The sequence below is a fragment of the Lagenorhynchus albirostris genome, chromosome 5, assembly GCF_949774975.1.
Source record: "Lagenorhynchus albirostris chromosome 5, mLagAlb1.1, whole genome shotgun sequence".
Classification (NCBI taxonomy): domain Eukaryota; kingdom Metazoa; phylum Chordata; class Mammalia; order Artiodactyla; family Delphinidae; genus Lagenorhynchus; species Lagenorhynchus albirostris.
This window is the reverse complement of record NC_083099.1, coordinates 137,594,923-137,607,916: the sequence shown is the minus strand read 5'-3', so window position 1 is coordinate 137,607,916 and position 12,994 is coordinate 137,594,923. Positions and strand designations below refer to the sequence as shown.

General features: G+C 47.0%; 1 protein-coding gene across 3 annotated transcripts in view; it reads left to right on the top strand.

Moving 5' to 3' along the window:
• Window positions 1-12,994, top strand: part of VPS26C (VPS26 endosomal protein sorting factor C) — a 50,291-nt gene that overhangs the window by 31,063 nt on the left and 6,234 nt on the right. The window contains exons 2-5 of one of the 3 annotated variants that reach the window (XM_060150922.1): window positions 3,478-3,621; window positions 4,721-4,870; window positions 9,902-9,982; window positions 12,077-12,151. In XM_060150922.1, coding sequence (XP_060006905.1) covers window positions 3,478-3,621; window positions 4,721-4,870; window positions 9,902-9,982; window positions 12,077-12,151 — 450 coding nt within the window. The remainder of the gene's footprint in view (window positions 1-3,477; window positions 3,622-4,720; window positions 4,871-9,901; window positions 9,983-12,076; window positions 12,152-12,994) is intronic. The other 2 variants (XM_060150923.1, XM_060150924.1) reach the window with 2 other exon arrangements.

The window sequence follows — 12,994 nt, the reverse complement described above, 5'->3', positions numbered from 1 at the left end:
CAGGAGAGAGTCTTCCTCACGAGCCACGTGGGTTCTGGAAGAAGAGCATCCAGGTGGGGGCAGGAGTGTGTGCACACGTCCTGAGGCTGGATGCGGGGGCCAGGACGGTGGAGAGGAGTGGCTGAGGGGGAGCGTTTAGAGATGAGGTCACACAGGTGGGGCTGGAGCCCCCCATCTGTAGGGCCGTGGAAATGACTGGCCTTTCTACCCTGTGGAGTTCCTTTACGTACAAGAGCCACGTGGTCTGTGCTTTGTGTGTCCAAGCACCTCTGCTGGTTCTCTCAGTGTCTCCTTCTTGCAGGAGATGATTTATTCCTGGACCGCGCGGGCTGAGGTTTGACGTGAGTCTCTCTAACCTTTACCCCCGGCCCCCGTATGTGAGAAGCAGCTGGGGGGCGGGTCACAGCTCCTGCTTCCCGCGTGGGGCGTCGGGAGGCTCCCTCCCAGGTGCCCCTCACCTTCCAGAAGCGGCTTCCTGCAGCCGCGGGCCTCACTTCGCCTTTTGACTGCGCGGCCCCTGCTCGTCTTCACCTATTTCACGGCACTTAGCCGTCTCCTTGCTTCACCGAGAAGGGCGTTTGTGGTTTTGTGCCTTGTTCTTCTGGGTGATTTCCAGGAGGCCGGGCGGGGGCGTTGCTGACTCGACGCTGCCCTCCTGCAGCCCAGAGCCCTAATTATGGGTTTGGCATTAGATTCCGGAGAACAAAGAAGAAAAGAGTTGTGGAGTTCGCTAGCGGCCTCTTCCGTTTAGAGAATACAAAGTTACAAGCCGCAGCCTCTCAGCGCCCTCGGGAAGCCTCGGCGGTGGCTTCTGCGGAGAAAGCCGGCGGCCGGTCAGCCGGGGAGACCCGGAGACTTTGGGCGCCCCCGCTTCTGGTTTGGCTCTGGTGCCGGGGTTCCAGGCCTTCCTCTGGACTCGGCTCCTCCGGGCAGAGCCTGGAGGCCCCCTGCTGCGGGCTGGCCGCGGGCGCGCGCGGGACGCACCCCCCCAGGGCCCGGCTTCTGCCGATGCTGGTGGGAGTGTGGCGGCTGCGGGTCCCCTCTGAGGGCCACACGGGCGGGCCAGAGCGCTGGGATCTGTCTCCTCGTGTCGGCTACACGCACACGAGTGCGGGGCCTGCGTCTCTCTCTGTTTCTTAACCTTTCTCAGGGCAAGGGCCTCCTTGCTGATGGGACAAAAGCCATGGCTCTTCTCCCCCCGAAAATCAGCACACGCTGTACATTGTTTCCGGGGTTCATTGTCATCCTTACGTCCAGGAGGGGCTCCTCTTTGAAATCATGGCCCTCAGTGAGGGACCCCACTTATCACGTCACGGTACCAGCGAGGTACCCTCGCTGTCCACGGCCCTGATCTTTTCTCCCTGTTGACCCTTCTAGGTGGAAGTCTGAGCGGGAAGTTCTTGGTGAGGTCTTGGGTTCTCGTTAATTTCAGTTATACAAGTTATTCTCTCCTCTCTCACCAGGATTAACCAAGAATTGTCTGGTACACCTAAAACAAATACAGTGTTGTATGTCGATTATACCTCAATTTAAAAAAGCAAAAAGAAGTGTCAGTCGTCTTCTTACCATGGGTCTTAACTCTTTGTTGAAATATCTGTTTTAAAATTCTTGGCTCCGTGGGCTGTACTTGGACTAATTCTTTATCTTTCTTATGTTGGTAGGAATTGAATGGACCTGTGTATTGTTAGAATGCCTAATTTATCTGCAAATATTATATTAATTTTTTATTCTCTCTACTATGTTTCTTAATTGAAATCAAGGAATGACAAAAGAATCATAAAATATTTACTCTGCTAATTTCCAGGGTACTTCACTGCTTTTTCCTTCTTATGCCATAGGGATTAAAGGAAGGAAACAGTTCTATTGATGTCGTGATTATAATATGGTATTCAGTGGTCAACCCAGATCCTGTTCCCATGAGATTAACTGAATACATTACAATTAAATAGAAGCAGAACCAAGTACTATTGTGTTGTTTAATTGATAAAGTTCATGAATTGTTTTCTCTGATTTTAATTCTGAGACATACTAGTAAAGCATATTTCTTAAAATATACTAGTGGATTTAAATTCTTAAAAATCAGATTTTTAAATTTCATTTAGTTTGTACAAAAATTAATAGAATTAATTTTAATTAAATTTAAAAGTAAAATTAGTATTTCAGAAGGGTTTTCATTTAAATTCTCTTACGAGCTTCTTGTGTTAAGAACAAAATGAATTCTACCCCTTGAATTCTGCTTAAAAGGGAGCTGAGAGTGTTTGTTTAATTTAGACTTCAGCGCTTTGGGATGGGGAATGGGAAACAAAGCCAAAATACTTAGCATATTTAAGGGACATAGAAGAGTCCCCGCTCCCAAAATTTCACATAATGTAAGAACTTGGTGAAAGTTTTTTCACCAGATGACTAGAGAAAATAAAAGGTAAACAGATTTAAACGCCAGGAGGACAGATTTTTTTTAATGCTTTGATCTGTGGGGCCATTTTTTTTAACATCTTTTTTGGGGTATAATTGCTTTGTGGGGCCATTTTTAATTTTTGTTGTTTTTCTTTTTTTCGTCTTTTTGTCAACAGTTCTGCCATCACATTACCATTTGAGAACAGTCACAAACCGTTTCTTGAGGTCATTTCAGAAACACGTTGTTTTGTGATTATTGTGGATTTCCTTTGGTTGGTGCTAGTTAATCTTCTCAACTTCCTGTTCCACGCAAACCCCAGTCGCAACTTGAGACCGTCAAGCCCACGGTGACGGAAGGAATGTAGTTAATGTCCATATGCTGTGACTCAGTGATTATCTCCAGAGAAGTGAATGGATGTGAATGGATGCTCTGTTGTGAAGTCTTTCTTAAATGATTCATGAACCAGGGAAATCTGGGCTCGACTGTCCACCAGCAGGAAGCAGGCACAGAGGGGCTGGGGGCTTAGTGAAGGGCCGTGTGGCCGTTGGGTGGTGTATCCACGACCTCCAGGCCCCCCACGAGGCTCTCTGGGCAGAGGACACCCGGCCAGCAGCCGTGCTCAATTACTCATGCGTTAGACAGTGTGTAATCATCTTAGTCAGCATAATTGAGAAAGAACCTAAAGAAAAGGCTCTTATTGTGTCATATTCCTTCTGAGGAGATCGCCATACACGCTCCTGTGTAACGGTCTGTGAATCTGCCTTTCCCCCAGGCCCTTCTCTTTGCCCTTTTGAAATCAGACATTTGTTTGGATTCTCCAGCAGGAACAAAGGTGTGTCCGGAAGGCAGTGATGGGATGAGATTCCTCGCCCGCCCCCCCCCCCCCCCCCGCGCGTTCCCCCGGGACCCCCCAGGGCCGGCCCTTCCTCATCCTGGTATCCAGGCATCTGGTCTGTGATAAGCACTCAATGAGTGTCTGCATCTTTGAACAAATTGATGGTTATGGAGGCTGACTTTGCTAGTAGAGCAGGTGGATGAAAGAGCCGTGCTAACGTGTTGGGTGGCTGTCTCCCCTCCCCCAGGAAATGCTCTCCGGGGTGGTGGTCGTATCTGGGAAGGATTCGGTCCAGCACCAGGGAGTCTCCTTGACAGTGGAAGGAACCGTGAACCTCCAACTCAGTGCCAAGAGTGTGGGTGTGTTCGAAGCATTCTATAATTCTGTTAAGGTAAGAATGCTAGCGTTGCACGTTTTTAGTTCGTTTTTCAAACGTCTGTGGTGGTTTTTACTTGCTGTCTGGCTTGTTATTTGTCGCTATTTTGCAAGGAATGGTGGTGGTCATGCTTTTACTATTTACTAATCAAACTGAAAAAACATTCAGATGTTTTGATTTTGAATATATTCTGTTATTGAAAGTCTGCTTGTTTCTATTCCCATTAGATAGGATGGGGGGGGACTAATTTCAGCCATTAAGGAGACGAGAGCTCTCTGAGAAGTTGTGCCTGGGCCTTCTGGCACTTACCTTCCTGAAACAAAACTGTTCTTTTAACTGTTATTTTAATCCAGCTGCTGTTGGATATGGCGTTCAGGTAAGATGCAGGTAGAGCCATTCTTTTCTGTCACTTAAAGTTCTGTGTTCTAGAAAGTGAAGTCTTTTTTCTATACGTATAGTTTCCTTTTCCTGAAGGACATATTATTAACTCTTTAAGTTTTGAAGGGGAAAGAGTTGAGAGGAAAGAAAGTTTCATTAAGAGTATTCAGATTCAGGACCTTCACAGGTTTTTCCACAGTTTTCTTATTTTCTTCCATCAACACTTAGAGACTCACTTCAGAAGCTGTGGATTTTCTCAAAGTGATTGTAAATCAATGGCTTAGAGTACCTTAACTAAGTAAGGTGTAACACCTGCCTTTTAGGCAGGTTCCAGGTGTGAGTACTGTTTCCCTCCAAGGGCCCAGCCGAGGAGGCCTGCACGGGTGCCCTGGGCTGCGCGAGGGCCCCGCACCTTGCCAAGTGTCGTGCACGTCTGCTTCACTCTGAAGGTGGAGGTGCCCGCCGGAAGGGTCGTTAGGACAGTCAACTGAGATACTTCGGGATAAGGGAGGGACGTATATCAGTTCACTTCCTACTGTGCACCAAACGCCTGAGCATCCAGTCCTGCAAATGAACCAGAGACCTTGGGCCAACTCACTGCTGACAGGGCACCAGGATGGGAGCGGCCGAGGGCTGGGGTGCGGTGTCTCAGGAGCTTATTTAATAGACGCAGTAACGTGAAAGAAAGTGCATCAAGAAGTGCTTGTTGATGGACTGACTTGGGTTTTCTTTACAGCCCATCCAGATTATCAACAGCACCATCGAAATGGTGAAACCAGGTAAATTTCCCAGCGGCAGAACAGAAATTCCTTTCGAATTTCCTCTGCACGTGAAGGGTAACAGAGTCCTGTATGAGACTTACCACGGCGTGTTTGTCAACATCCAGGTGAGCGTTTCCTTATCCCGTGAAGCTGACTTCACAACTTTTCTTCTGCAGAACAGCTTGGTCTTTCTTTCACTGAAAGTTCATAGGTGGACCCAAGAATTGAATACTCTATTTATTGCTGAGCCCTCCCATGTATATTCTGTGTTGATTTCTCATTTTGCCCTGCAGAACATATTTCATGTATGACCATTATCTTTGATGGGGATCTAGGAGGACCCGAGCTGTAGCTTCTTTCCAAAATTCCGTTGTTTCTTTGGGGCTCTGTTCAGGCCACGCTGACACTGTAAGGGGTGCTTTTATTGTTGGTAGTAGACGTGCCCTCACTTCTCTCTGGCACCCGCACTAACTTTTCTATTTTATACGTATAAATATCTCTTTGTTTCATATCCAAAGGCTCCCACTCTGACATAGGCTTGTATTCTTTATTGAACAAATCTTGTAAATGAGGGGGAAGTGGATTTATGACTTCCCGTCTACCTCCGCTGGTTCAGGGTTCTTTCACAGTCCCTATTGTTGTCTCAGGGGCAGTTTGGAGTCATGACTCAGAGCGAGAGAAAGAGAGCCTTTCCTTGATTCAGCGGAAAGAAAGGTACTTTTGTGTTATCAGCCTTGCAGCGGTTCCCCTGCTGGATGAGACAAAAGTATTTTGTCTTACGTATGTGCAAGAGGGCTGGCAGTTAGGAAATTTTTTGATTTATTAATTTTTAGCTGATAATTTGGTCTTGGTAGAGACCATTCCCCTGCTTAAAATGTAGCACTTTTAAAATAGAAATCCTGCAAACACTTGTGAGAGTTTAACCAAAGGTTTGTCTGTATGTGAGTTTTATGTATGGCCTAAGAGATCGGTCAAGAAGAAACTCATGTAGTATGATGTACTCTATCGCAATAAATACCTTTCTGTAAAGAAAAACTTTTCTAGTCCTTTGTTATCGGTGTACCTGTTTCAGGCAATAAATATACTGAAGGCTTTGGGCAGCTCATAAGAAGTGACAGTGAAGTGTCTAGCTTCAAAGGAGACCCCTTGCATAGACATACAGATCGCTGCTGTAGAGACCCGCATCCTCTGACCAGCTTTCTAGGCTGGGAATACTTTCACCATGAAAGAAAGTATTGCCTTTTTACTTTTTAGCGAGACTGAAAATATCTCAAACGTTGCATTTTCAAAATTATTTGTATTCTCTTGCCGGAATCAGCATCAACCTGCTTTACCCGCACAGTCGTTCTTTGATGCTGCTCACTTAGCAACAGAAGCATATATTCGTTAGAAACTGAAGAGAATAACGTCAGATTCTCTGTGGTCATACTTCTTACTTGTCACTTTCTTTTCCTGTGTTGATCATTCTTGTTAAAAGATTAATTTGTTTAAAATAAAATTGGAAATCTCACCCTTTTCCAAATATTGACAAGAAACCAGACAGATATACATACAAAACTTGGGTTCCTGTGTAGCTGTGTGTAGTTGGAGACTAGCTAAAATGCAGAAGAAGAGTTAACATGTGGTTAAGTCTTTAGTACGGTAAACAATCACCCCAACCCCCTTTATTCTGGTCATCAGAGTTTACCACTTCGACGGTTAACCTCAGAAGGCTACAACTTGGAATCCTGCACCTCCCCAGATATCTCATAAATTTCTGAAAACGTAGAGATGTCTTCTCAGCCTCAAATTTATAAGCGCTTGTCACCTTACACTTACCACTAGATTCAACATTTATTAGAATTTTGCCACCTTTGTTTCACCTGTATTTTTTTTTTCTGAATCATTTCAAAGTTAGTTACAGAATCTTGACAGTTCGTTTCAAAATACTTCAATATCTATCACCAAAAAATAGGGACATTCTTCTATATAATCCCAGTTAACTACTTTCACAGCTATCAGAATGAATAAAAATTCCCCAATATCATCAAATTGTCAGCTCTTATTCAAATTTGTCATTGCTTCTTTTGAGAAATATACTTCTTGAGAGAAACTAGGATTATAGCTTCTTGATCTGTTTTTCATTCATCAGTTCAGTCATTCACTCAGTCTCTAGATGGGGCTTTTTCTACCCTCCTTGTTGGACAGTGGAGCGGGTGCCCTGCAGAGAGGCGCCACACGGGGCGTCACCTTCTCAGTGCCATCGCTTATCGAGCTTCCCGTGAAGAGTCCCGGGTGTGTGACTTGGGATAGAAAGTGTTGTTGTTGAGCCCTAATAACATCTCTCTCAGATTATACGGGTGCAAAGACATTTTGCATTTATCCTCTGAACTGTGTTATAGTAACATAATGTAAAAACAGGAGAAATCATAAGACAGAATAAAGGATTTAAAATGTAGCCGGTATTAAATTGTCAGCTTGCAGGGGCTGGACTCGTGGTAACTTCTTAGAGGGCTTGATGCTATTTGCTCTGATTCTTCTTCTCAGCCATCCTGCATCCCTTTCTCCTCCTTGTTAGTAGATAGAGCATACAGGAAGCCGGCAGTCTTTCTCGTCGTCCCCTGTGCAGCCACTTTTTCCTTTAAAAGTTGTTTAAATCACAGGGAAGTTTTATTATGGTTGTTTTACTCTTGTGGCCATACTAGCAAGGTTTTATACTATAAAACACAAAATACAGCAGTACCAACATGTCTGCTGAAATTGTGTGTTCAGAATCAAATGGTAGAGATGGTAGTCCTCCTGTTGACAGACTCCTTTCTAGGAGTCTGCTTTAAATCTGTTGACACGCGTTTTCTTTCCTCGTTCCTGTCCTGTGTTTACTGACAGTCGAAAAAAATCAAATCTTGAGAGTTCCCGGGCGGTCCAGTGGTTAAGACTCCGCGCTTCCACTGCAGGGGGCACGGGTTCCATCCCTGGTCCGGGAACTAAGATCCCACAAGCTGTGCTGTGTGGCCAAAAAAAAAGAAAAAAAATTTAAGAACTTAACACAATTCCTAAAACATAATCTCAGTGTTTTTCCTCTTTTCTCCATCTTTCTCCCCTTCCCCCCACTTAACCACCAGCTGCCTTATATTAGTAATTATTACTTTCACACTTAAAAACCTTCAGTGACCAAAAGTTGGTGCCCGTTACACTCTCTCATCTGCAAGTTATAGAAATCCAGCTCAAACTGGCTTAGCCAAAAAAAGGATATTGGATCATGGAACTCTCAATTCCAGGGGACCGTCTAGGCCAGGGCGGGCACTGGTCAGCCCCCAGCTCGGTGTTCTCGGGGGTGAAGCTGGTTGTTGGCCGGTGGCCACAGGCTTACAATCTCCTGGCCTGGCAGCCCCAGCAGAAGGGACTGTTTCCCGTGGCCAAGCAACAGTCCTGCCTTTCTGGTCACTTCCACACCCCCGTGGGATGGGGGGAAATCAGCCCCGCCCAAAGCCCTGAGACTGAAAATGAGGAAGGGACGTTCCCATCGGGAAAACCATCAAGGAGACCAGGCAAAGCCCGAATAAAATGCTGCCTCTTCTAGGCAGCGTGTGGGCTGTACAGGAGAGAGACAATGGACATGCATACGTGCATGTATATATTATACACACAAACATAGCATGTACAGATATGGTACAGCCCTCGCTGAGCTTGTCTGGTTGGGGAGACCAGATTGAAATCTCGATAGAGAATATCTATATCTATATCTATATCTCTGTATATATATATGAAGGCCCTTGCAGACAAAGGTTGATTCTTTTTTTCTTTAATGTTTTAATCTCCCAGGAGTACCTTAAATACATAGCAGCTTCTTGTTTAACGTGGACAGATTGGTCATAATAGTTGTAGCTTCTTGACTCAACTGTGCATATAGTTCCAGTTCTACAAATTATTTTAATGTTTTTCTCGGATGATTAAAACAACAGCTCACTTTATCCAACATACGTTCTGTGATATTTTGTTTAAGATTAACGTTAAGACAGTGATCGTGCTGTAGAGTTTTGTTACCACACAGTCTGTCGTGGACAGGGATGTGAAGGGACAGTCCCGGGTGAAGCCAAGCTTTCGGCTCAGGGCCCATTGCAGCAGGTGCACCGGCAGTGGCTAGTTCAGAAGGACAGCACAGGGACAGCAGAGGAGTTGAATACGGCCAAGTTCAAAGCAAGTGTGATGCTCCATCCCTTTCCTGTCCACGTTCTTTTGCTCGCAGGATACGTCTTTGCTGGCCAATGGGGGAGGGCCGAGGAGAAGAACAGGACTGGCCATTGGGGAAGCTGGCTGACGGATCTGGGGCTTCCTTATACGCTTCTCTTTACGTTTGCATACATTTGAATTTTCTAAAATGACAGTTTTGCAAAGACTTTCCCCTCTTTCTTCCTCCTAAGGTTAAGATATGAAGAGCTCATTTTGAGATGCCCTGGAGGCCTGGGCTCCAGGACTCAGCTCTGTCACTAGCATCGCTTCCCTTCCCCACGTGGGGCGCAGCTCTGCCCTTGCGCCGGCACCCAGCGCGGTGCTGCCCATGCAGAGAACGCAGCGAGTGAGAGCGAGTCGGGGGCTGACCCACATCTCCCAGGTTGGCCTGTGAAGTCTAGATGCCGTCCAGGGGTTTGCAGTCCTGCTGCTGTGTTTTCTTGGCCTTACTACAAAACAGCAGCCGTTTTACCCAGAGCTGCTGTGTGCCAGGCCTTGGCTTACCACACGTTACCTCGCTGGGTCCTCACTAAGGTGGTGTTAGCGAGCAGGACGCTGAAGCTCAGGGAAGCTGTGCTCCTTGTCTGGGCTCGCCCGGTAAGGCAGAGGACCGGGTGTGAGCGAGCTGCTGCTCCAGGCCTGCCCTTCCTGTTCTGCCTCTCTGGTCTGTCCTGTGTTACAGGGGAGGCTCTGCACCTGTATTCCAGGGGGTCCAGCTACAGAATGGCCGTGGGAATGGTCTGAGGAATAACCTTAAAGTGTTTTTTTAATAGCACTGATTTTGTTGTGAGCATTAACTCCCCCCATTATGTACATTAATTTCATATAACACATTAATTGGACAAAGTTTCCCTAAAATATGTTGACTGACTTGCCTCTTTGTAAGAAATTCGTGGATGAAAGCAAACCATCTGAAAGGATGTATTCTCCTCTGCCTTTCCCTCCAGTATACCCTGCGCTGTGACATGAGGCGGTCCCTGCTGGCCAAGGACTTGACCAAGACCTGTGAATTCATCGTCCACTCTGCTGTAAGCTGCACTCGGGGGCTCTGGGCTCAGTAATAGGAATCCCCTGTGGGGTCTGGGACTGGACCCCACTTACAAGCAATAAGTTAGCCTGGTAGTGTTTCGTGGATGCTGGGGAGAGACTTGGGACTCCTGGGTTAGAGACAGGGGACTGGATTTCTCCCGGCATGGCTGGTGTCAGCATGTGTGTCATTCCCCTGGGCCAGAGCCCTGTGGGGTGACGCCACGGGCCCAAAGGGGCACTGCACCTGAGGGGTTTGTGCCTCAGCTGTGGAGCCCCAAGCTGGGGAATCCGCCTTTGTTACAGCAGGCAGTGAGCAAGCCTGCTCTTTGTCCTGGAGGGAGACCTCACCTCGTCCCTCAAGGCAGCTTCAGCGAACAGCTGGGGGAAATGGCCCAGCCCAGGGAGAGAAGGCCAGGGCCTTGCATTCTCGGCCTGTACAGCAAGAACATGCAGGGCTGCTCGGGCCGGGGTGGGGAGCCTCTCCTGACACCTTCTGCTAGTACTTTGCAGTGACAGAGTGTCCTTAAAGATTCCTCTCACGTGCCAGGGCTGCAGGTGACACATGGTGGCGAGTAGTCGTGCCCACGGCCCTGGGTCCCTTTGTGTCTCAGCCTCTCCAGGTCCTTTGGGGCAGGGCCTTTTACACTATTATGAAATGTCCATGGGTATCTTTTAGTGATGATTAAGTGAAAATGTAAGAGATTTCTTGTGCATAAGATTGGCAAAATCACTGATGCCCTTGCATCATTTTGTGACTTTTTAGGATTTCCAATATTTGTAGTTTCCCTGTTTATAAATTTTTAATAATCATAGTGTTAAGTATTTCTTTCAGTGATACAATATTTTATGTAAAATATGATGAAAATATTTATCCTTTTTGGAAGTTAACTTGATTTAGATGGATATTTTCCCTTTTTCCATCAAGGGTTTTCAAAGTGAAGCAAAAAAACTTTTTCGCATGTAGATTATCCCCTAAAAAAGTCACCTGCCATTTTAGGTGCTAAATCAAAAGCGCCCCCAACTTTGTGAAGAAGAATGAGCCCGAACCCAGCCCCCCGCCCAGAGCTGGGCCCACAGACCCTGGCCCCCGGCCCACGGGTGGCCGCGGAGCTCGGGCTTCCTCCCTGCTCCTGGGGGTCCGCCCGCACTCGGCCTTCAAGAGGCTTCGGGACTGATTTCACTAGAAGCCAAACCATGCTGTGACCTGTAGTACGTGAAGTTACATACTCCTCTGTATACTGTGAGGAGGAATACATTATTCCCTGAAGAACACGTTCATGAACCTATTAGTAAAAAGAATATATTCAGGAAGAATGTTTCCTAGAATAAGCTTTTGGTGAGTGAGTGAACTTGGCAAATCGGTCGGTGCCCTTTCTCCTCCACGGCTCCCCGGCCATCTGGGGAGTGGCCTTTGGGCCCCAGCCTGTGAGCCTGTGAGTAAACGACACTGGGCAGGCCCCGTGAAGCTTGTCTGTACTGATGGGTTCCGCACGTATGTAATGTGGAGATGATCCTTGCTATCTAATTACGGCAACGTATAATTAATTATGTTAACATAACTACGTTATAGGTGTGATTCTTCCTGGTAGACAGTGGTACAGCTGAGTGGCTAACTGCCCCGGCCTTGGAGCCAGGCTGCCTGGGTTTGGACCTCAGCTCTGCCCCATGCTTGAGCCACCATGTGAGCCCTCTGTGCCTCACTGTCATCTGTGAAGTGGGACCAGGGCCGGTAACAGCTCTGCACAGGGTCATGGTGCCGATTCAGTGGCTTTTATTCTCAGAAAGAGGTTCAGAATAAATGTCTCCCAACAATACTGCTCTGTTTTTAAATCCTGGACCTGAAAGGGACCTTAGAGACTAAGAAGCCTGTCCCCTCATCTTACAGATGAGGAAACTGAGGCACGGGGATGAGGACCTTGGACAGCACACAGCCTTCCTTGTTTCTTGGCCGAACTGTGTTTAGAATCCAAGCGTCCTGCCTCTTAGTGCCAAGGTCTTCCTGGTTCACGATGGTACCTTGTGTTTCCTTAAATGGGGAAAGACAAGTCTGACCTGTGGACTCTCTGCTGAGTTTGGTTTCTCCTCCTCTGTAGCCTCAGAAGCGGAAACTGACTCCGAGTCCCGTGGCCTTCACTGTCACGCCTGAAACCTTACAGAATGTCAAAGAGGTAACGTGTTCCTTACACACCAGTGCCAGGGAGGCTTTCTTAGTAACCGGATCCCACTGACAGACTGTTGCCCACCTGTTCTTTACTTGGGTATCAAGTCATCAGCAAGAGGAAATTTTTGCCTCTACCCGAAATAGTCTGTATTTTCAATTTTACTTTCTTTTTAAATTCGGTAACTACTTAGCAGAAGGATGGGTTTTAAAAGAGAGGGTATATGTTTATAATTTTTTACTGTCTTCTCCCAGTTTTATTGCACTGTGGCCGGAGACCCCCTCCCCTGAGCCTCGGGGCTGCCACTGCCTGTCATGAGGGCCGCATACCCTGGTTTTTCAGCTGGGCCCTTGGTCACTTGTCTTTTGTGGACGTGGCTTTTCCTCCCTACCCTAACCCTGCATTCTGCTCCCTGGACTCTCCTGACTGGGGTCGGGTCAAAGGCCAATTTGGGAGGATTATTGGCTTCATCTTGTGAGAGGCACAGCTGAGGTGGGGGTGTGTCATGGGGAGCCTTTCAGAAATCCATTGAACATCTCTCCCTTCTCTGGTTTCTGGAGCAGTGACCCCAGGAGGCCAGTCAGATTTTCTTCTCAGGAATTTGAACCTTGATTGGAAACATGCAAGTTGCCTAAGAGAATTTTAATGGGAACTGCTACTGCTTTTCCTTTTTCTAAACAAATAGCCTCTTTCAGTTTTTTTTAGAATTCTGTCTTGAATCAAGACTTTTTTTAGAGTTCTTTGCCTTTGGGGCCTACCAGGTACAGAGCGCCCTTGCTCTTGACCTCCAGTACAGGGCACCACCCACGCATGATCCACTGACCCTTGAGGTGGGGCTGGTCAGATCGAGAT